At 45.5% G+C, this 24,967-nt stretch overlaps 1 protein-coding gene across 1 annotated transcript in view; it reads left to right on the forward strand.

Annotated features, from left to right (window-relative positions):
* DMBT1 (deleted in malignant brain tumors 1) overlaps nucleotides 1–24,967 on the forward strand; it is a 222,876-nt gene that overhangs the window by 156,916 nt on the left and 40,993 nt on the right. The window contains exon 14 of the mRNA XM_056563617.1: nucleotides 24,343–24,363. Within this exon, the coding sequence (XP_056419592.1) occupies nucleotides 24,343–24,363 (21 nt within the window). The remainder of the gene's footprint in view (nucleotides 1–24,342; nucleotides 24,364–24,967) is intronic.

The raw sequence follows: 24,967 nt of genomic DNA on the forward strand, positions 1-24,967 counted from the left end.
GGCATGCTGGGAGTTGAAGTTATGCAACATCTGGAGGGCCACAGTTTGGAGACCACTGTGCAGCGGTCTCCAATCTGTGCTCTTCCAGAAGTTGCAAAACTAGAACTCTCAGCATGCCAAAACAGTCCAGGCATGCTGGGAGTTGTAGTTCTGTAACATCTGGCCCTTCAGATGTTGCCAAGCTACAACTCCCAGCATGCCTAGGCAGTCTGGGCATGCTTGGAGTTGGACAGGTCTCCAAACTGTTCTCCTCCAGTTGTTGCAAAACTACAACTCCCAGCATGCCCTTTGGCTGTCCGTGCATGCTGGGAGTTGTAGTTTTGCAACAAGGCACACTGGTTGGGAAACATTGTCTGCTTTCTAACTCAGTGTTTCCTAACCTGTGTGCCTCCAGCTGTTGCAAAACTATAACTCACAGCATGCACTGGCAGACCCTGCATGCTAGGAGTTGTAGTTTTGCAACAGCTGGAGGCACACGGGTTGGGAAACACTGAGTTATGTAACAAACTCTCAGTGTTTTGCAACCAGTGTGCCTCCAGCTGTTGCATAACTACAACCCCCAGCATACACGGACAGGGCATACTAAAAGATGTAGTAGTATGCCCACAGCTGTTGCATAACTACAAGTCCCAACATATGCGCTTCTGTCACTGCAAGCTGGAGGTTTGACCCCCCCCCCCCCCCCCACACCCATGTGAATGTACAGGGTACCCTTACGCAGTTACCCCCCCCCCCCCCCCCAATAAAAAAACATCTGGTACGCCACTGTTTCCAAAACAGAGCCTCCAGCTGTTGCAAAACAACAACATACAAGGGAGCGAATGGGGGCACTCGTGAGGTATATGCTGTCTAAAGCCTTCTCATATGCTGCGGCGAATCTAAGTCATGTATGCTTCAATATGTGGCAGTCCAGGTATCCTAATAATCCGACCACCTGCGGGGTGCACATTACAAAGCTGCAGTATCATATGTAATACAAAGAAAAAAGGTAGTATGCACTCACCGCTGGGCTACGGTCATTCATCCTTGGAGTCCGGAGACACGGGTGGGATCGGCGTCTTCTAGGAGCGCTCGGAGGCTACAACGGTAGTTTCGCGGGATCAACCCACTTCATTCGGCCTCATGAAGTGGGTTGATCCCGCGAAACTACCGGTGTAGCCTCCGAGCGCTCCTAGAAGACACCGATCCCACCCGTGTCCCCGGACTCCAAGGATGAATGACCGTAGCCCACCGGTGAGTGCATACTACCTTTTTTCTTTGTACTGCAAAACAACAACTCCCTGTATTGCCGGTCAGCAACTGACTGTCCAGGCATGCTGGGAGTTTTGCAACAGCTGGAGACACCCTGTTTGGGAATCAATGGCGTAGAATACCCCTATGCAATCCCTAATGCAGGTCTCAAATGCGCATGGCACTCTCTCACTTCAGAGCCCTGTCGTATTTCAAGCCAACGGTTTAGGGCCACATATGGGGTATTTCCGTACTCGGGAGAAATTGCCTAACAAATTTTGGAGGGCTTTTTCCCCTTTTACCCCTTATGAAAAGGTAAAGTTAGGGTCTACTCCAGCATGTTATTGTAAAAAAAAAAATTTACACTAACTTGCTAGTGTTGGAGGTAAAAGGAAAAAAGACCCCTTTGTAACGCAATTTCTCCTGAGTACGGAAATACCCCAAAAGTGGACGTAAAATGCTCTGTGGGCGCATAACAAGGCTCAGGAGTGAGAGCACCATGTACATTTGAGCTGATTTGCACAGGGGTGGATGATCGTTACAGCAGTTCTGACAAAAAACACACAAAAAAAAGCCCACATGTGACCCCATTTTGGAAACTACACCCCCTCATGGAACGTAACAAGGGGTATAGTGAGCCTTAACTACCCACAGGTGTTTGATGAATTTTCGTTGAATATGAAACATTTGGATTTTTTCACTAAAATGCTGGTGTTATCCCAAATTTTTCATTTTTAAAAGGGGTAATAGAAGAAATGGGCTTACAAATTTTGGGCTTTTTTCCTGAGTATATAAATCCCCCATATGTGGATGTAAAGTGCTCTGCGGCGAACTACAATGCTCAGAAGAGAATGAGCGCCATTGGGGTTTTGGAGAGAGAATGTGTCTGGAATTGAAGGCCATGTGCCCCCACATGTGACCCCATTATGGAAACAACACCCCTCACAAAATGTAATAAGGGGTACAATGGGCAGTTACGCCCCACAGGTGTCTGACAGATTTTTGGAACAGTGGTCAGTGAAAATGAAAAATAAAATTTTTCATTTGCACAGCCCACAGTTCAAAAAGTCTGTCGAACACCAGTGGGGTGTAAATGCTCACTGCACCCCATATTACATTCCGTGAGGGGTGTAGTTTCCAAAATGGGGTCACATGTGGGGGGGTCCACTGTTCTGGCACCAAGGGGGCTTTGTAAACGCATATAGCCCCCAACTTCCATTCCAAACAAATTCTCTCTCCAAAAGCCTAATGGCGCTCTTTCTCTTCTGAGCATTGTAGTGCGCCAGCAGAGCACTTGCCATCCACATATGGGGTATTTCCATATGTGCATGTCACACCTCTAGTGCACCCACAGAGCCCTTTACGTTCACATATGAGGTATTTCCTTACTCGAGAGAAATTAGGTTAAACATTTTGGGGGGCCTTTTCTCCTTTTACCCCTTTGTAAAAATTCAAAAACTGGGTCTACAAGAACATGTTAGTGTAAAAAAGGGAGATTTAGAATTTTCTCCTTCATTTTGCTGCTATTCCTGTGAAACACCTAAAGGGTTAAAAAAAACATTCTGAATATCATTTTGTATACTTTGAGGGGTGCTGTTTTTATAATGAAGTCATTTATGGGGTATTTCTAATATGAAGACCCTTCAAATCCACTTCAAAACTGAACTGGTCCCTGAAAAATTCAGATTTTAAAAATTTTGGGAAAAATTGGAAAATTGCTGCTGAATTGCTGCCGAGGTCTTCCAAAAGTAAAAATATGTCAACTTTATGATGCAAGCATAAAGTAGACATACTGTATATGTGAATAAATATAAAATTTATTTGGTATGTCTATTTTCCTCACAAGCAGAGAGCTTCAAAGTTAGAAAAATGCTAAATTTTCAATTTTTCATGAAATTTTCAAATTTTTCACCAAGAAATTATGCAAGTATCGACGAAAATTTACCACTATGATAAAGTACAATATGTCAAGAAAAAAGAATCTCTGAATTAAATTCATAGGTAAAAGCATCCGAGAGTTACTAATGCTTAAAGTGACAGTGGTCAGATGTGCAAAAAATGCTCTGGTCCTTAAGGCCAAAACAACCTTGGTCCTTAAGGGGATAAGGACCAGGCCAATTTTCGGTTTTGCACTTTTGTTTTTTCCTCCTCCCCTTCTAAAAATCATAACGCTTTCAGTTTTGAACCTGCAGACCCCTATAACTATAATTTTTCCGCATACGGGGCTAATTTTTTGCGCCGTGAACTAGTTGTATTCTGTACCATTTTTATTTTGTTGGGACTTTTTGAGTACTTTTTATAAAAAATATTTTATGGTATATGAAGTGACCAAAAAATATTTTGGTGTTTTTTTTGGTATTTTTTTTTACGTGTACGCAATTGACGGTGCCATTTAACTAACCTTTTGGACATTTACACACATGGTAAACTGACATTTATTTTTTATTTACATTATTTTATTTTTTTTAAATTGGAAATTAGGAAGGAGTTAATTCACTTTTATTAACTTTTTCTTTTATTTTTTATTTTAACTTTACAATTTTTTTTAGTCCCCATAGGGGGCAATACCATGCAATCTTTAGATTGCATCCAATGTTCAATGCTGAGCTTTGGCTCAGCATTGATCAGTGTTATCGTTGCTCTGCTGCTCCAGCCTGCTGAGGCTTCCTGGTGCAGCAGAGGACAGATCAGACGGCGAAGACGCAGGTAAGAGCCCTCCCGCCGTACACTCAGCTGATCAGGACATTGCAATTTCACTGTGATGGTCCCAATCAGCTCTGCTGAGCTGCCAGGATCATTAAACATGCATTTAAGATGCCGCAATTAACTTTGAATGCAGCATCTAAAAGCATCTATATACATACATATATGAACATAATCATGCACACATATATACAGAGTGGGCCATTTATATGGATACACCTTTAATAAAATGGGAATGGTTGGTGATATTAACTTCCTGTTTGTGGCACATTAGTATATGTGAGGGGGGAAACTTTTCAAGATGGGTGGTGACCATGGCGGCCATTTTGAAGTCGGCTATTATGAATCCAACTTTTGTTTTTTCAATAGGAAGAGGGTCATGTGACATCAAACTTATTGGGAATTTCACAAGAAAAACAACGATGTGCTTGGTTTTAACATAACTTTATTCTTTCATGAATTATTTACAAGTTTCTGACCACTTATAAAATGTGTTCAATGTGCTGCCCATTGTGTTGGATTGTCAATGCAACCCTCTTCTCCAACTCTTCACACACTGATAGCAACACCGCAGGAGAAATGCTAGCACAGGCTTCCAGTATCCGTAGTTTCAGGTACTGCAGAATGGGCAAAACAAAAATTGGAACAGGACCCTCAGTTTACGCAGAAGATTTTGTTCAGTGATGAGGCAAACTTATATGTGAATGGTGAAGTTAACTAACAAAAAACCACCACTATTGGTCTGACACTAACCCACATTGGATAGATCCCTCCAAGACTGTTGGAACACAAAAAATTATGGTATGGTGTGGTATATGGGGTACAAAGATAGTGGGGCCATTCTTCATCAATGGAAACCTCACGTTCCCTGAGTTTTTCCAGCAAGATGGTGCACCACCACATTATGGGTGTCAGGTGCGAGCATTCCAAGATGAACAGTTTCCTGGAAAGTGGATGTCACGATGCCGGCTGGCAGGTAGTGGATCCTCTGTGCCGGAGAGGGATTGGCGTGGACCGTGCTAGTGGATCGGTTCTAAGTCACTACTGGTTTTCACCAGAGCCCGCCGCAAAGCGGGATGGTCTTGCTGCGGCGGTAGTGACCAGGTCGTATCCACTAGCAACGGCTCACCTCTCTGGCTGCTGAAGATAGGCGCGGTACAAGGGAGTAGACAGAAGCAAGGTCGGACGTAGCAGAAGGTCGGGGCAGGCAGCAAGGATCGTAGTCAGGGGCAACGGCAGGAGGTCTGGAACACAGGCTAGGAACACACAAGGAAACGCTTTCACTGGCACGATGGCAACAAGATCCGGCAAGGAAGTGCAGGGGAAGTGAGGTGATATAGGGAAGTGCACAGGTGATCAGACTAATTGGAACCACTGCGCCAATCAGCGGCGCAGTGGCCCTTTAAATCGCAAAGACCCGGCGCGCGCGCGCCCTAAGGAGCGGGGCCGCGCGCGCCGGGACAGGACCGACGGAGAGCGAGTCAGGTACGGGAGCCGGGGTGCGCATCGCGAGCGGGCGCTACCCGCATCGCGAATCGCATCCCGGCTGGAGGCGGTATCGCAGCGCCCCGGGTCAGTGGATCTGACCGGAGCGCTGCAGTGAGGAGAGTGTAGCGAGCGCTCCGGGGAGGAGCGGGGACCCGGAGCGCTCGGCGTAACAGTACCCCCCCCCCCTTGGGTCTCCCCCTCTTCTTAGAGCCTGAGAACCTGAGGAGCAGACTTTTGTCTAGGATATTGTCCTCAGGTTCCCAGGATCTCTCTTCTGGACCACAACCCTCCCAATCCACTAAAAAAAAGGTTTTCCCTCTGACCTTATTGGATGCCAGAATCTCTTTGACGGAGAAGATGTCCGAGGAGCCGGAAACAGGAGTGGGAGGAACAGATTTGGGAGAGAAACGGTTGATGATGAGTGGTTTAAGAAGAGAAACGTGAAAGGCATTAGGAATACGAAGAGAAGGAGGAAGAAGAAGTTTGTAAGAGACAGGATTAATCTGGCACAAAATTTTGAAAGGACCAAGATAGCGTGGTCCCAACTTGTAGCTAGGGACACGGAAGCGGACATATTTAGCGGAGAGCCATACCTTGTCTCCAGGGGAAAAAATGGGAGGAGCTCTTCTTTTCTTATCCGCGAACTTCTTCATGCGTGATGAAGCCTGTAAGAGAGAATTTTGGGTCTCTCTCCATATGATGGAAAGGTCACGAGAAATTTCATCCACAGCGGGCAGACCAGAGGGCAAGGGGGTAGGGAGGGGAGGAAGAGGGTGACGGCCGTACACCACGAAAAATGGGGATTTGGAGGAAGATTCAGAGACTCTGAAGTTATACGAGAATTCGGCCCATGGAAGGAGATCTGCCCAGTCATCCTGGCGGGAGGAAACAAAATGTCGTAAATAATCACCCAAGACCTGGTTAATTCTTTCTACTTGTCCATTGGATTGGGGATGATATGCAGAAGAAAAATTTAATTTAATCTTGAGTTGTTTACAGAGAGCCCTCCAGAATTTAGACACGAATTGGACGCCTCTATCCGAGACGATCTGCGTAGGCAACCCGTGAAGACGAAAAATGTGTACAAAAAATTGTTTAGCCAACTGAGGCGCTGAAGGAAGACCAGGAAGAGGGATGAAATGTGCCATTTTGGAGAATCGATCAACGACCACCCAAATAACAGTGTTGCCACGGGAAGGGGGTAAATCAGTAATAAAATCCATACCAATCAGAGACCAAGGCTGTTCGGGGACAGGCAGGGGATGAAGAAAACCAGCGGGCTTCTGGCGAAGAGTCTTATCCCGGGCACAGATAGTGCAGGCTCGCACAAAGTCCACAACATCCGTCTCCAGAGTCGGCCACCAATAGAAGCGGGAGATGAGTTGCACAGATTTCTTGATGCCCACATGACCTGCGAGATGGGAGGAGTGACCCCATTTGAGGATTCCGAGGCGTTGGCGTGGAGAAACAAAGGTCTTTCCTGGAGGAGTTTGCCTGATGGAGGCTGGAGAAGTGGAAATCAGGCAGTCAGGAGGAATGATGTGTTGCGGAGAGAGTTCAACTTCCGAAGCATCCGAGGAACGAGAGAGAGCATCGGCCCTAATGTTCTTATCGGCAGGCCGAAAGTGAATTTCAAAATTAAATCGGGCAAAGAACAGAGACCACCGGGCCTGGCGAGGATTCAGCCGTTGGGCAGACTGGAGGTAGGAGAGGTTCTTGTGATCGGTGTAAATAATAACTGGAAATCTTGATCCCTCCAGCAGATGCCTCCATTCCTCAAGTGCTAATTTGATGGCTAGAAGCTCTCGATCCCCGATGGAGTAGTTCCTCTCCGCCGGAGAGAAGGTCCTAGAAAAAAAACCACAAGTGACAGCATGCCCGGAAGAATTTTTTTGTAGAAGAACAGCTCCAGCTCCCACTGAGGAGGCATCAACCTCCAATAGGAAGGGTTTGGAAGGGTCAGGTCTGGAGAGCACGGGAGCCGAAGAAAAGGCAGACTTGAGTCGTTTAAAGGCGTCTTCCGCTTGAGGAGGCCAAGACTTGGGATCGGCATTTTTTTTGGTTAAAGCCACGATAGGAGCCACAACGGTAGAAAAATGTGGAATAAATTGCCTGTAATAATTGGCGAACCCCAAAAAGCGTTGGATAGCACGGAGTCCGGAGGGGCGTGGCCAATCTAAGACGGCAGAGAGTTTGTCTGGATCCATTTGTAGTCCCTGGCCAGAGACCAAGTATCCTAGAAAAGGAAGAGATTGGCATTCAAACAGACATTTCTCAATTTTGGCATAGAGTTGATTGTCACGAAGTCTCTGAAGAACCATACGGACATGCTGGCGGTGTTCTTCTAGATTGGCAGAAAAAATCAGGATATCGTCCAGATATACAACAACACAGGAGTATAAAAGATCACGAAAAATTTCATTAACAAAGTCTTGGAAGACGGCAGGGGCGTTGCACAGGCCAAAGGGCATGACCAGATACTCAAAGTGTCCATCTCTGGTGTTAAATGCCGTTTTCCATTCATCCCCCTCTCTGATGCGGATGAGATTATAAGCACCTCTTAAGTCCAGTTTAGTAAAGATGTGGGCACCTTGGAGGCGATCAAAGAGTTCAGAGATGAGGGGTAGGGGGTAGCGGTTCTTAACCGTGATTTTATTAAGACCGCGGTAGTCAATGCAAGGACGTAGGGAGCCATCTTTTTTGGACACAAAGAAAAATCCGGCTCCGGCAGGAGAGGAGGATTTACGGATAAAGCCCTTTTTTAAATTTTCCTGGACGTATTCAGACATGGCAAGAGTCTCTGGGGCGGACAGAGGATAAATTCTGCCCCGGGGTGGAGTAGTGCCCGGGAGGAGGTCGATAGGACAATCATAAGGCCTGTGAGGAGGTAGAGTCTCCGCTTGTTCTTTGCAAAAAACATCCGCAAAGTCCATATAGGCCTTAGGGAGACCGGTTACTGGAGGAACCACAGAGTCACGGCAAGGGTTACTGGGAACCGGTTTTAGACAGTCCTTGGAACAAGAGGGCCCCCAACTCTTGATCTCCCCAGTGGACCAATCCAGGGTTGGGGAATGAAGTTGAAGCCAGGGAAGTCCAAGGAGAATTTCAGAAGTGCAATTGGGGAGGACCAAAAGTTCAATCCTCTCGTGATGAGATCCGATGCACATTAGAAGGGGCTCCGTGCGGAAACGTATGGTACAGTCCAATCTTTCATTGTTTACACAATTGATGTAAAGGGGTCTGGCGAGACTGGTCACTGGGATGTTGAACCTGTTGACGAGAGAGGCCAAAATAAAATTTCCTGCAGATCCAGAGTCCAAGAAGGCCATAGTAGAGAAGGAGAAGGCAGAGGCAGACATCCGCACAGGCACAGTAAGACGTGGAGAAGCAGAGTAGACATCAAGGACTGTCTCACCTTTGTGCGGAGTCAGCGTACGTCTTTCCAGGCGGGGAGGACGGATAGGACAATCCCTCAGGAAGTGTTCGGTACTAGCACAGTACAGGCAGAGATTCTCCATGCGGCGTCGTGTCCTCTCTTGAGGTGTCAGGCGAGACCGGTCGACCTGCATAGCCTCCACGGCAGGAGGCACAGGAACGGATTGCAGGGGACCAGAGGAGAGAGGAGCCGAGGAGAAGAAACGCCTCGTGCGAACAGAGTCCATATCCTGGCGGAGCTCCTGACGCCTTTCGGAAAAACGCATGTCAATGCGAGTAGCAAGGTGAATGAGTTCATGTAGATTAGCAGGGATTTCTCGTGCGGCCAGAACATCTTTAATGTTGCTGGATAGGCCTTTTTTAAAGGTCGCGCAGAGGGCCTCATTATTCCAGGATAATTCTGAAGCAAGAGTACGGAATTGTACAGCATACTCGCCAACGGAAGAATTACCCTGGACCAGGTTCAACAGGGCAGTCTCAGCAGAAGAGGCTCGGGCAGGTTCCTCAAAGACACTTCGGATTTCCGAGAAGAAGGAGTGTACAGAGGCAGTGACGGGGTCATTGCGGTCCCAGAGCGGTGTGGCCCAAGACAGGGCTTTTCCAGACAGAAGGCTGACTACGAAAGCCACCTTAGACCTTTCAGTGGGAAACTGGTCCGACATCATCTCCAGGTGCAGGGAACATTGGGAAAGAAAGCCACGGCAAAACTTAGAGTCCCCATCAAATTTATCCGGCAAGGATAGGCGTAGACCAGAAGCGGCCACTCGCTGCGGAGGAGGTGCAGGAGCTGGCGGAGGAGATGATTGCTGAAGCTGTGGTAGTAACTGCTGTAGCATAACGGTCAGTTGAGACAGCTGTTGGCCTTGTTGCGCTATCTGTTGTGACTGCTGGGCGACCACCGTGGTGAGGTCAGCGACAACTGGCAGAGGAACTTCAGCGGGATCCATGGCCGGATCTACTGTCACGATGCCGGCTGGCAGGTAGTGGATCCTCTGTGCCGGAGAGGGATTGGCGTGGACCGTGCTAGTGGATCGGTTCTAAGTCACTACTGGTTTTCACCAGAGCCCGCCGCAAAGCGGGATGGTCTTGCTGCGGCGGTAGTGACCAGGTCGTATCCACTAGCAACGGCTCACCTCTCTGGCTGCTGAAGATAGGCGCGGTACAAGGGAGTAGACAGAAGCAAGGTCGGACGTAGCAGAAGGTCGGGGCAGGCAGCAAGGATCGTAGTCAGGGGCAACGGCAGGAGGTCTGGAACACAGGCTAGGAACACACAAGGAAACGCTTTCACTGGCACGATGGCAACAAGATCCGGCAAGGAAGTGCAGGGGAAGTGAGGTGATATAGGGAAGTGCACAGGTGATCAGACTAATTGGAACCACTGCGCCAATCAGCGGCGCAGTGGCCCTTTAAATCGCAAAGACCCGGCGCGCGCGCGCCCTAAGGAGCGGGGCCGCGCGCGCCGGGACAGGACCGACGGAGAGCGAGTCAGGTACGGGAGCCGGGGTGCGCATCGCGAGCGGGCGCTACCCGCATCGCGAATCGCATCCCGGCTGGAGGCGGTATCGCAGCGCCCCGGGTCAGTGGATCTGACCGGAGCGCTGCAGTGAGGAGAGTGTAGCGAGCGCTCCGGGGAGGAGCGGGGACCCGGAGCGCTCGGCGTAACAGTGGATTGGTCGTCTTGGGCCAGTTGAATGGCCCCCAAGGTCTCCCGATCTGACCCTCTTAGACTTTTATCTTTGGGGTCATCTGAAGGCAATTGTCTATGCTGTGAAGACACGAGATATGCAGCACCTGAAACTACGGATACTGGAAGCCTGTGCTAGCATTTCTCCTGCGGTGTTGCTATCAGTGTGTGAAGAGTGGGAGAAGAGGGTTGCATTGACAATCCAACACAATGGGTAGCACATTGAACACATTTTATAAGTGGTCAAAAACTTGTAAATAACTCATGAAAGAATAAAGTTACCTTAAAACAAGCACATCATTGTTTTTCTTGTGAAATTCCCAATAAGTTTGATGTGTCACATGACCCTCTTCCTATTGAAAAAACAAAAGTTGTATTCAAATGGCCGACTTCAAAATGGCCGCCATGGTCAACACCCATCTTTAAAAGTTCCCCCCCCCCTCACATATACTAATGTGCCACAAACAGGAAGTTAATATCACCAACCATTCCCATTTTATTAAGGTGTATCCATATAAATGGCCCACCCTGTATCATGTGTAAATATAAATTAATAAGATAAAATAAATAAATAGAATAGAAATAGTCCATATAACAGCCACCACAATTGCTTAGGAATAGTTCAGATAGTAATTAGTTGTTTTGACCACTTATTCACTTTAACAAGATATCAAGGTTTCAAAGTATCAAAGTTTCAAATTATCTGTTTGCGCATAGTTTGGCAGTAATCCACAGAAGAAAAAGATGTTTGGTGCTATGCACCACTCACCGCACTGCTAGCATTGGAGGTCCCGGGATGGTAGCCTTGTTAGATCTAGGCTCTGTCTTGCAGGCTGGCACAGCTGGGCTCCCGGCTCGATATTGAAGTCTGCGCAATGAATCCCGATGTCCCGGTATCCTTCCGATGTGGCACGGAGATGCGTAAGGCCGTGGTGGTGGTAGGAATGCGGTAAAGGAGGTGGTGAATGGATGCAGGCAAGTGGCGGTATTCAGACAAGCAGTGGTATTACCGAACGGCGTCCTCGTGGCTGAGTGTATACGTCTGAATAGTGGTCCCATTTTTATGGGGGTTCCAGCTGTTGTGAATAAGGGTGGTTGAACTTGAAATAGGTGGTCTGTATGACTTGGGTATACTGGCTAGAAGCATTTCAGGGAGACCCCTTTTTCAATAGCAATGTATGTCATATGCAGTGCTTTAACCTCTTAAGGACGCAGGGCGTATGGATACGCCCTGCATCCCGAGTCCTTAAGGACGCAGGGCGTATCCATATGCCCGTGGGAATTCCGGTCCCCACCGCTAGCCGCTTGGGGACCGGAGCCGGATGCCTGCTGAAATCGTTCAGCAGGCATCCCGGCATATCGCCCAGGGGGGTCATTATGCCCCCCCATGTCGGCGATCGCCGCAGATCACTGGACAATTCAGTCCAGCGATCTGCGGCGATTCCGGGTCATTCGGGTCTCCAGTGACCCGGTGACCCGGAATTACTGGCTGTTCGGGGCTGTCTCTGACGGCCCCGAACAGCCAGAGCCTGCAGGGGTGAGGTGGCACTGGTGCCACCTCACGATCGCCCTGATTCGTCGGCCGGATTACCGGCCGACCAATCAGGGCGCCTGCTGCGGGTGTCACTCCCGCACCCGCTCCGCCCCTCTTCCGGAGGGCGTGAGCGGGAAGACGACCCCGGGTGCTGGGGACCCCGATCCCCGGCGTCAATGTTGGGATCGGGGCCCCAGGAGCGACGGCGGCGGCGAGGGACAGTCCTGTGATGAAGCAGCAGCAGGAGGTGAGTGACAGCCTCCTGCTGTTGCTTAGCAACAGCTCCCAGCATGCAAAAAGGGCATGCTGGGAGCTGTAGTTATGCAACAGCAGGAGGCAGACCACCACAACTCCCAGCATTCCCTTATGGGCATGCTGGGACTTATGGTTTTGCAACAGCTGCAGGCACATTTTTTCTATGGAAAAGTGTACCTTCAGCTGTTGTATAACTACAACTCCCAGCTTGCACAAACAGCTAAAGTGCATGCTGGGAGTTGTAGTGGTGCATCTGCTGGTTGCATAACTACAACTCCCAGCATGCCCGTTGGCTGTCGGTGACTGCTGAGAGTTGTAGTTTTGCAACAGCTGAAGGCACACTGGTTGTGAAACTTAGAGTTTTTTTTTTTACCTAACTCAGTGTTTCACGACCGGTGTGCCTCCAGCTGTTGCAAACTACAACTCCCAGCAGTCACCTTACACCATGCACCGTACATGCTGGGAGTTGTAGTTTTGCAACAGCTGGAGGCACACTGGTTTTGAAACACTGAGTAAGGTCACAAATTCCGTGATACATAACCAGTGTGCCTACAGCTGTTGCAAAACTAAAACTCTCAGCATGTACAGTCTGTCAGCGCTTGCTGGGAGTTGTAGTTTTGCAACAGCTGGATGTCCCCCCCATGTGAAAGTACAGGGTACACTCACATGGGCGGAGGATTACAGTAAGTATCGGGCTGCAAGTTTGAGCTGCAGCAAATTTTCTGCAACAGCTCAAACTGCCAGCGAGAAACTACTGTGAACCCCCGCCCGTGCGACTGTACCCTAAAAACACTACACTACACTACCACAAAAAATAAAATAAAAAGTAAAAAAACACTACATATACACATACCCCTATACAACCCCCCTCCCCTCCCCAATAAAAATTAAAGCGTCTGGTACGCCACTGTTTCCATAACGGAGCCTCCAGCTGTTGCAAAACAACAACTCCCAGTATTGTCGGACAGCCGTTGACTGTCCAGGCATGCTGGGAGTTTTGCAACAGCTGGAGGCACCCTGTTTGGGAATCACTGGCGTAGAATACCCCTATGTCCACCCCTATGCAATCCCTAATTTAGGCCTCAAATGCGCATGGCGCTCTCACTTTGGAGCCCTGTCGTATTTCAAGGCAACAGTTAAGGGTCACATATAGGGTATCGCCGTACTCGGGAGAAATTGGGCTTCAAATTTTGGGGGGTATTTTCTGCTTTTACCCTTTTTAAAAATGTAAAGTTTTTGGGAAAAGCAGCATTTTAGGTACATTTTTTTTATTTTTTTTTACATATGCAATAGTCGTGAAACGCCTGTGGGGTATTAAGGTTCACTTAACCCCTTGTTACATTCCCCGAGGGCTCTAGTTTCCAAAATGGTATGCCATGTGGGCTTTTTTTGCGGTCCTGGCACCATAGGGGCTTCCTAAATGCGGCATGCCCCCAGAGCAAAATTTGCTTTCAAAAAGCCAAATGTGACTCCTTCTCTTCTGAGACCTGTAGTGCGCCAGCAGAGCACTTCTCACCCCCATATGGGGTGTTTTCTGAATCGGGAGAAATTGGGCTTCAAATTTTGGGGGGTATTTTCTGCTTTAACCCTTTGTATAAATGTAAATTTTTTGGGAAACCAAGCATTTTAGGTACATTTTTTTATTTTTTTTTACATATGCAAAAGTCGTGAAACACCTGTAGGGTATTAAGGTTCACTTTACCCCTTGTTACGTTCCCTGAGGGGTCTAGTTTCCAAAATGGTATGCCATGTGTTTTTTTTTTTTTGCTGTCCTGGCACCATAGGGGCTTCCTAAATGCGGCATGCCCCCAGAGCAAAATTTCCTTCAAAAAAGCCAAATGTGACTCCTTCTCTTCTGAGACCTGTAGTGCGCCAGCAGAGCACTTTTCACCCCCATATGGGGTGTTTTCTGAATCGGGAGAAATTGGGCTTCAAATTTTGGGGGGTATTTTCTGCTATTACCCTTTTTAAAAATGTAAAACTTTAGGGAAACCAAGCATTTTAGGTAAAACATTTTTTTTTTTTTTTTACATATGCAAAAGTCGTGAATCACCTGTGGGGTATTAAGGTTCACATTACCCCTTGTTATGTTCCCCGAGGGGTCTAGTTTCCAAAATGGTATGCCATGTGGAGGTTTTTGCTGTTCTGGCACCATAGGGGCTTCCTAAAGGTGACATGCCCCCCAAAAACCATTTGACGCTCCTTCCCTTCTGAGCCCTCTACTGCGCCCGGCGAACACTTTACATAGACATATGAGGTATGTGCTTACTCGAGAAAAATTGGGTTTCAAATACAAGTAAAAATTTTCTCCTTTTTACCCCTTGCAAAAATTCAAAAATTGGGTCTACAAGAACATGCGAGTGTAAAAAATGAAGATTGTGAATTTTCTCCTTCACTTTGCTGCTATTCCTGTGAAACCCGTAAAGGGTTAAAACGCTTACTGAATGTCATTTTGAATACTTTCGGGGGTGCAGTTTTTATAATGGGGTCATTTATGGGGTATTTCTAATATGAAGACCCTTCAAATCCACTTCAAACCTGAACTGGTCCCTGAAAAAAAGCGAGTTTCAAAATTTTGTGAAAAATTTGAAAATTGCTGCGGAACTTTGAAGCCCTCTGGTGTCTTCCAAAAGTAAAAACTCATCAATTTTATGATGCAAATATAAAGTAGACATATTGTATATGTGAATAAAAAAAAAATTATTTGGAATATCCATTTTCCTTACAAGCAGAGAGCTTCAAAGTTAGAAAAATGCAAAATTTTCTAATTTTTCATCAAATTTTGGGATTTTTCACCAAGAAAGGATGCAAGTTACCAAAAAATTTTACCACTACGTTAAAGTAGAATATGTCACAAAAAACAATCTCGGAATCAGAATGATAACTAAAAGCATTCTAGAGTTATTAATGTTTAAAGTGACAGTGGTCAGATTTGCAAAAAATGGCCGAGTCCTTAAGGTGAAAAAGGGCTCAGTCCTTAAGGGGTTAAGTGGCCCAAAAGAGGCGGCGGTAGTCATCTATTATTTTTTTGTTTTTACTGACTCCCCTCCTCCCCTGAGGTAACAACAACTATATTGAAGGGGTTTTATATACAGCAGTCAACAGACGACCTTATAAAAAATAATAAATCCTTTTATTAGTTTGTGGATTTACTTGAGATAGAAATAGCTACTGAACATAAATAAAATGTGCAAAAGGATTTAGAAAAAATACCCTTAGAAAGAGCTACTGTAGAGAGTGCTACTGAACATAAATAACTCCTCACACCCCAAGTATGCAGGTAGTACCCCCAGATTAACCCACCTCCCCTCCAGACCAAGTAGGCAGGTAGTTGGTAGAACTAGTACCGTATTAGTACTACTACCTACCTGCCTACTGGGTCTGGAGGGGAGGGGGGTTAATCTGGGGGTACTACTAGTAGTACCCCTAGGAATACAGGGCAGAACCTTGCTGTAATCACATTCACACTCACACTCACACTTACTCACTGTCAGAGCAAGTGGCAGCGCTAACGCCGTGCAGTAATGATACCACTGTCAGTTCGCGCACTGCGCACAGCGCATCGTTATGTTATGCTCTAGGGCAGGCGTCAGGACATTACACCGGCCCTTGAATTCTGGGACTCGGAGCGTGACGTCACTGAGCGCGAGCCGTGTAGACGGTGAGCCGGGGCTGGAACGAAAAGGAGCCAGAGGGAGCGGCTTTAGTCTCTGCCTCCCGTTCCGCTCCATGCAGGCTCTGGCCCGACAGGCCGAGCTGCCTGCCGAACCGGGATAGCGCAGCAGTACAGGACAGGCAAACACCGGCATTAATTGGGGGCCCTGGGCCAGCTCGGGGCCCCAAGCAATTGCTTGGTTTGCCTGTCCTTTAGCGACGGGCCTGCGTTCCGGTACGGAGAGGTGGTGGTATGCTCAAGAGCTATTTTTGAAAGTGGCGGTACTGAGTACCGGCGCGTACCGGCCCACTTAAAGCACTGATCATATACATTGCTATTGAAAAATGGGTCTCCCCGAAACGCGTCTAGCCAGTATACCCAAGTCATACAGACCACCTATTGCAAGTTCAACCACCCTTATTCACAACAGCTGGAACCCCCTAAAAACGGGACCACTATTCAGACGTATGCACTCAGCCACAAGGACACCGTCCGGTAATACCATTGCTTGTCTGAATACCGCCACCTGCCTGCATCCATTCACTGCCACCTTTACCGCATTCCTACCACCACCATGGCCGGACGCATCTCCGTGCCACATCGGAAGGATACTGGGACATCGGGATTCATTGTGCAGACTTCAATATCGAGCCGGCAGCCCAGCTGTGCAAGACGAAGCCTAGATCCAACAAGGCTACCATCCCGGGACCTCCAACACTAGTGGTGCGGTGAGTGGTGCAGACCACCTAACATAATTTTCTTCTGTGGATTACTGCCAAACTATGCGCAAACAGACACTTTGAAACTTTGATACTTTGAAACATTGATATCTTGTTAAAGTGAATAAGTGGTCAAAACAACTAATTACTATCTGAACTATTCCTAAGCAATTGAGGTGGCTGTTATATGGACTATTTCTATTCTATTCTATTTATTTATTTTATCTTATTAATTTATATTTACAAATGTGCATGATTATATATATGTGTGCATGATTATGTACACAGGGATGTGGAAATCCTATAGCCCGACGCCCGGGACAAGTAGTTTTGGGCGCCGGGCAGGTGATTTGTTTATAGATTTAGCCCTGTATCGGGCTAGCAGGGACAGACAGACTTCCTTCCCCCTTATTTTTCTTTAATGTCGTTGTGAGGCGCAGGAGCTGATGGAAGTCTCCACCTCACACCGGCGCTCAGAGTGTATGGAGGGGGCGGTGGCCTCCAGCTGACTGCAGAGCCCCCTTATCTCCCCTCCCGGAGGATGGACGGAGCTCAGAAGACACAGCAGGGTGAGAGAGAGGATGTTGACAGCTCCGTGCACAGCTCCATCCCCCACACACAGCTCCCCCCTCCCCCTCCCTCTCCCTCTCCCCGGCTCTGTCTAGACAGGACCTAATCCACCACGGGGCGGTTGCTTGTTTGCACGGCGAAAACACAGAGCGGGGGGAGGGGAGAGAGGAGAGGACTGAAATCTCACCTCACACCGGCCGGGACTACAGCTCTGATGTCCACTCATGGCCGGATCAGGTGAGGAGGCAGAGAATGCAGACGGCGGCAGGAAGGGTGGTTGTATATGTATGGTGTGAGTGTATGTGTGATGTGTGTATGTAATGTATGATGGGGGGGCAGCGGCAGGTGTATGTATGATGTGTGCATATGTATGGTGTATATCAGTGTTTCCCAACCAGGGTGCCTCCAGGGTGCCTCCAGCCCTGGGCATGCTGGGAGATGTAGTTTTGCAACAGCTGGAGGCACCCTGGTTGGGAAACACTGGTGGATATGTATGGTGTGAGTGTATGTGTGTATGATGTCTATGTGTGATGTGTATGTAATGTATGATGTGTGTATAATGTCTAAGTGTGATGTGTATGATGTCTATGTGTGATGTGTATGTAATGTATGATGTGTGTATAATGTCTGTGTGTGATGTGTATGTAATGTATGATGTGTGTATAATGTCTAAGTGTGATGTGTATGTAATGTATGATGTGTGTATAATGTCTAAGTGTGATGTGTGATGTGTATGTGATGTATGATGTGGGGTGGGCAGCGGCAGGTGTATGTATGGTGTGAGTGTATGTGTGTATGTAATGTATGATGTGGGGGGGGCAGTGGCGGGTGTGTGTATGATTTGTGTATGACATGAATGTTTTGTATAGGAGCGGACTGTCACGTCGGGCATTAGGGCAGTTGTGCCATCTAATTTTATTTATTTTTAGTGGCACCCGCACTAAATTACACCCCCAGAATCCCCCCCCCCCTTCATACTCACCCGCCAACCAAGAGCCCCACGGATGCAGACAAACACGCCCGAACCAAAACTACAACTCCCAGCATGTTTCACCATAACCTAAACTGTAGAACTATAAAGTGCAACATGCTGGGAGTTGTAGTTTTGGTTCGGGTCAGCTGCAGAGTCATAGGCTGCATCAGGGCATGCTGGGTGTTGTAGTTTTGGTTCGGGTCAGCTGCAAAGCTATAGGCTGCATCAGGGCATGCTGGGTGTTTTAGTTACTAACTGTAATTCCCAGTATTCCTTGACACAGACTATGGCTCTGCAGCTGACACAAACCAAAACTACAACTCCCAGCATGTTACACAATAACCTTAACTGTACTACTATACAGTGCAACATGCTGCAACACCCACACAACCATAGACTGTATCAGGGCATGCTGGGAGTTGTAGTTATCTAGTAACTAAATGCAACTTCCAGCATTTTCTGACACAAAATGCAGCACATAAACTGGAGAAGCAGAACCCCCCCCCCCCCCCCCCAGTAACACATAAGTCCCTATTGAGACTGAAAAATAGTGATTAAAATATTTTAAAAAGTGCATATACATGTGAATAAGCCCCTTTCCTAATAAAAGTTTCCAATTTTCTTTAAATAAAAATAAAGTACAAAAATAAACATAAGTGGTATCGCTGCATGTGGAAATGTCCAGACTATTAAAATATGATGTTAATTAAACCGTACGGTGAACGGTGTAAATGTAAAAAATAGTCCAGAATTGCTCATTTTTGGTCACTTCATATTAGAAATTTTTTATAAGGTGATCAAAAAGTTACATCTAGACTTTTCTGGGCTAGGGTGTAAGAGGATCTACAGCTCTCCCCCCGCTAATAGCCTGACATACTGCGATCGCCTATTAACCCATTAGATCACCGCTGTCAGCAGTGTCTAAAGGATCTTATATCCATCCCTGGTGGTCTAGTGGGGGGGGGAATCAGACTATTTTGGTTGAAATTATTTTATCTACCAGGACAAGTGGATTTTCTTGAGGGACAAGTAGATTGTGTTCCGCTTTAGTCCCTTGGACAAGTAGTTTTTTTTTAAATTTCCACACCCCTGTGTACATATATGTATGTATATACTTTCTAAATCTAGTCCATAGCAAGGGTCCTGCATGGATCACTTATAATATTGTACTGTATTTCATTTTATTTAATCTATTAACCCCTTCATGACCAGGGGTTTTTCTGTTTTTTTCCTCCTCACCTTTAAAAAACCATAACTCAATTTTGCACCTAAAAATCCATATTATGGCTTATTTTTTGAGCCACCAATTCTACTTTGTAATGATATCAGTCATTTTACCCAAAAATCTACGGCGAAACGGACAAAAAATTCATTGTGTGACAAAATTGAAGAAAAAACACAATTTTGTAACTTTTGGGGGCTTCCGTTTCTATGCAGTACATTTTTCGGTAAAAATAACACCTTATCTTCATTCTGTAGGTCCATACGGTTAAAATGATACCCTACTTATATAGGTTTGATTTTGTCGTACTTCTGGAAAAAATCATTACTACATGCAGGAAAATGTATACGTTTAAAATAGTCACCTTCTGACCCCTATAACTTTTTTATTTTTCTGTACACAGGGCGGTATGAGGGCTCATTTTTTGCGCCGTGATCTGAAGTTTTTAACGGACTTTTTGATCGCTTTTTATTAATTTTTTCATAATATAGAAAAAGTACGCTATTTTGGACTTTGGAATTTTTTTTTCGCGTACGCCATTGACCGTGCGGTTTAATTACCGTAACTATATATTTTTGTAATTCCAACATTTCTGCACGCGGCAATACCACATATGTTTATTACTATTTTTATTTACACAGTTTTTTTTTTTAAATGAGAAAAGGGGGGTGATTCAAACTTTTATTGGGGAAGGGGTTAAATGATCTTTATTCACTTTTTTTTTAGGGTGCGTTCCCACAGGGCGTATACGCAGCGTATTTGACGCTGCGCAAAATGTATGGCAGCAGCGGGAAATACGCTGCGTATTCCTTGCTCACTATACACACAGGGCTTTCCGGCGACAGCCCTATGTGTGTAGTGAGTTTTGGACGCGGAGCCGCGCGTCACAGACACGCCGGCACACGGCCCCGCCTCCAAAACTCACTACACACATAGGGCTGTCGCCGGAAAGCCCTGTGTGTATAGTGAGCAAGGAATACGCAGCGTATTTCCCGCTGCTGCCATACATTTTGCGCAGCGTCAAATACGCTGCGTATACGCCCTGTGGGAACGCACCCTTAAACTTTTTTTTTGCAATGTTATAGCTCCCATAGGGAGCTATAACACAGCACACACTGATCTTTTACATTGATCATTGGTTTCTAATAGGAAACCAGTGATCAATGATTCTGCCGCTTGACTGCTCATGCCTGGATCTCAGGCACTGAGCAGTCATTCGGCGATCGGACAGCATGGAGGCAGGTAGGGACCCTTCGGCTGTCCTGTAAGCTGTTCGGGAATGCCGCGATTTCACTGCGGCGATCCCGAACAGCTCCCTGAGCTAACCGGCATTAGTTTACTTTCACTTTAGACGCAGCGTTCAACTTTGAATGCCGCTTCTAAAGGGTTAATAGTGCGCGGCATCGCGATCAGTGCCGCGCGCTATTAGCCATGGGTCCCGGCCGTTGCTAGGTGTCGGGCCCAGCCCGCTATGATGCGGGGCCATGCCGTGGCCCCGCATTATAGAATGGGAGCCGACCCATGACGTACATGTATGTCAGGGTTCGAGAAATGGTCAATTTAATAAATACCATTTGCTGATACAAGTAGTCTGTTTTATACATTTTAAACATCCACATATATATATCTTGAGGTCCGTAGCCTATATTTTAACCTCGATATATATATATATATATATATATATATATATATATATACATACACATACATATAATATATAGTGAGAGCCCCCCAACTTCCAGATTTGGTCCTTAATGTGTTAACCAAGGAGGTAAAGGGAAGGGTTATGATTCAATATTTCTGGAAGAAATTTGAAACAACCAGCATCCCTCAAGCAGGCTGCCCATCCAACTAAGTAATAAGGAGAAAGGGGCCTTGATTAGAGAGATGTTTAAGAACACAATGGTCTGGTAGAGCTCCAAAAATCCTATATGCAGATGGGGGAAACTTCCAGAAGGCCAACCATCACTGTAGCGCTCCACCAATCTGAGCTTTCTGGCACAGTGGCCAGCCTCTTCTTAGTAAAAGACACATGAAAGCCTACCTGGAGTTTGCAAAAAAATCACTTGAAGGACTATGAATAACAAGATTCTCTTGTCTGATGAAACCAGAATTAAACTTTTTGACCCAATTCTAAGCATCATGTCTGAAGGAAGCCAGGCACTGCTCATTACCTGTCCAGTACCATCCCTGCTGTGAAGCATGGTGGGAGCATCATGCTGTGGGGTTGATTTTTTTTTAGCAAATGGAACAGGAAAACTGGTCAAGGTAAAGTAAAAAATCTGCAAATGAAAACGTGATCCAGAGTGTTCTAGAGATCAGACTGGGCCAAAGGTTTACCTTCCACCAAGACAATAACCATAAGCACACAGCCACGACAACACAGAAGTGACTCTGAGAACTCGATGGATATTCTATCGTGGCCCACCCAGAGCCCTGACTTGTAATCAATTGAACATCTCTGGAGAGACCTGAAATGGCTGTCCACCAACCAACCAAGTTTTTACAGAGCTTGAGAGGATCTGCAGAGAAGAATGTCAGAAAATCTCCAAATATGTGTACAAATCGTGGGAAATTATACCCAACTAATTAATAAGGATAATACCAGGATGCCTCTAGCTGTTGCAAAACTACAACTACCAGCATGCCCAAACAGCCTTTCGCTAGCTTGGCATGCTCGGATTGTAGTTTGGCAACAACTGGATACACCCTGGTTGAAAGAGTCTTTTTTATAGATTAGCAAAGAATTCTAACATTCTGTTTTAACTTTGTCAATATGGGATATTGAATACAGAATGGTGAGGGAAAACTTGTTTTTCTTATTTCAGCACAAGGCAGTATCTAAATACTTTTCAAGACCTCCAAATGTTCTTTCTTTTTGTTTATAAAGCCATTAACCCCTTGCCACATATAGACATTTATAAACGTCCACATGCGGCTCCCGAGGTATGACGCGCGCTCAGCAGGTGAGCGCGCTTCATACCCGGTGGGTCCCGGTTGCTATAAGCATCCGGGACCCACGGCTAATGCCGGACATCGCCGATCGGGCTAATGTCCGGCATTAACTCTTTAGACGAGGCAATCAACTTTGAAAGTGAAAGTAAAAGCTTCCCGGCAGCTCTGTCGGGCTGATCGGGACCATCGTGGTAAAATCACGATGTGCCGATCAGCTAGAATGCAACAGGAGGGTCCCTTACCTGCCTCCTGTGTGTCCGATCAGTGATTGATTGCTCCAAGCCTGAAATCCAGGCTTGAGCAATCAACCACCAATAACAATGATCACTGCATTGCAATGCAATGGCAGTGATCAGTGTATTGAATCAATGTACTGCATGTTATAGTCCTCTATGGGGGCTATAACATTGCAAAAAAAAAAGTAAAAAAAAAAAAAAAAAAGGTAATAAAGATCCTTTAACCCCTTCCCTAATAAAAGTTTGCATCACCACCCTTTTCCCAATAAAAAAAACTGTGTAAATAAAAATAACCATATGTGGTATCGCCGCGTGCGTAAATGTCCAAACTATACAAATATATAGTTAATTAACCCGCACGGTCAATGACGTATGTGCAAAAGAATTCCAAAGTCCAAAATAGCGTATTTTATACCATAAAAAAAATTAATAAAAAGTGATCCAAAATTCAAATCAAAACAAAAATTGTATCGATAAAAACTTCAGATCACAGCGCAAAAAAATGAACCCTCATACCGCCCCGTACATGTAAAAATTAAAAAGTTATAGGGGTAAGAATAGGACAATGTTAAACCTATAAATTTTCCTGCATGTTTTTTCTTCTTTCACAATGATTTTTTTTTTCCGTTTCGAAGTAGATTTTGGGGTAAAATGACTGATGTCATTACAAAGTAGAACTGGTGGTGCAAAAAATAAGACATCATATGGATTTTTAGGTGCAAAATTGAAAGGGTTATGATTTTTAAAAGGTAAGCAGGAAAAAACTGAAGTGCAAAAACTGACAAATGCTCGGTCCTTAAGGAGTTAATGTTTTAGGCTTTTTAAGCTATACATCTTTAGTTCTAGAATCTATTTAAACTCTACCATGTTTAATTGTTAACAGAATCAACAAAGCACAGCGTTTTGCAAAGGACATAATTAACAATTTTGTTATCCAGAGCGTTATAAATTAATGTTTTTACTAGCACAATAGACTGAAGGGTCAACTCAGTCACACGATAAAAAGCATTATCCATTAAAAAAACATAGCTGCTCTCTTCTACAAATAGTGCAACCCCTGTCCTTAGGTTGTCTTTGGTGCCACAACTATTCTCCATTTACTTCAATAGAATTGAGCTTTAATTCCACACTGAAACTGAGGACAAGAGTGGTGCTGTTTATGGAAGAAAGTAGCTATGTTTTCTTTACATACAAGGCCACGTTCGCATGGTGTAATTTGTGCAGAATGTCCGCATGGCAATATATGCAATACATTTGAAGAATCTGGCAGGCACTAGGGCCACTCGTAAAGGTGCTGTCTCATAGACATGTCTATGTCTGACATGTCTATTCTTTTTGTAGCTGCCAGAATTGGGATTTCTGTGGCAGACACATCTGCCGCGGAAATTCCACCGTCTGCTCAGCACAGCAGAATCCAATTGAAATCAATTCCTGCTGAATTTTGCACGGACATTCCACCATGTGAACATACCCCAAGACTGCAAGAAATCTGCAGGTGAAATTGCCTATGGTTAGCCTTATCCCGTTGTGGCTCAAACTTATTTAGATTCTAGGCTCAGAAAGATCCTCCTGTAACAGAAAGTCATAGAAATAAAAAGGACAAATAGAAGAAATCTGAGTTTGAGGCTCAGAAATATTTGAAAAAGTTTCTGTTTTAAACTGTCCTCATTTTTATCCCTGCAGGTCATCCTACCACTCCTCCAGGTAACACTCCATATTGTCTAAGACTAAGAAATGAAACTGAAATGATACATTTAAAGATTATGGTTTATATCAAAATAACCTGTTAGAAAAATATAGAGCTGGTTTTATGAAGGACTGAATTTGTGACCTTGTAGAAATTTGAAACCTATATTTCGTTTGTCAAAAGCCAAGCTGATTGGATCTCAGCTTTTAAAATGGATGTTATTTTTAATATAGACACTAGGTAATATGTACAGACATTTTATCTTTGTAACCTATAAACTACACAGTGGTTTATGGAGTAAAGAAGGTAAAGTATGTATTTCAAGGTCCCCTCATTCCTACTAATGTCTTTCAATTGTAAAGCATGTGTTAGCATAGGTAAAGCTAGAGGTTTAATCAATATAATCACATTTATAAATATGATAGCTATAATTCCTGTAAAACCACATATAGGATAACATTACTAGGCAAAATTTGTCATGACTAGACTTGTACATTAGTACATTATTAGTGCATTATAGTCATTGTTATGTACTGTATATGCCTGCAACATCAGTGCAAGGCTAACAACCTACCCTTAGATTTAAGAATTATTGGATTAAAGGAATAGTTCTGATGTTAA

The sequence above is a fragment of the Hyla sarda genome, chromosome 3 (genome assembly GCF_029499605.1).
Source record: "Hyla sarda isolate aHylSar1 chromosome 3, aHylSar1.hap1, whole genome shotgun sequence".
NCBI classification, from domain to species: Eukaryota; Metazoa; Chordata; class Amphibia; order Anura; family Hylidae; genus Hyla; species Hyla sarda.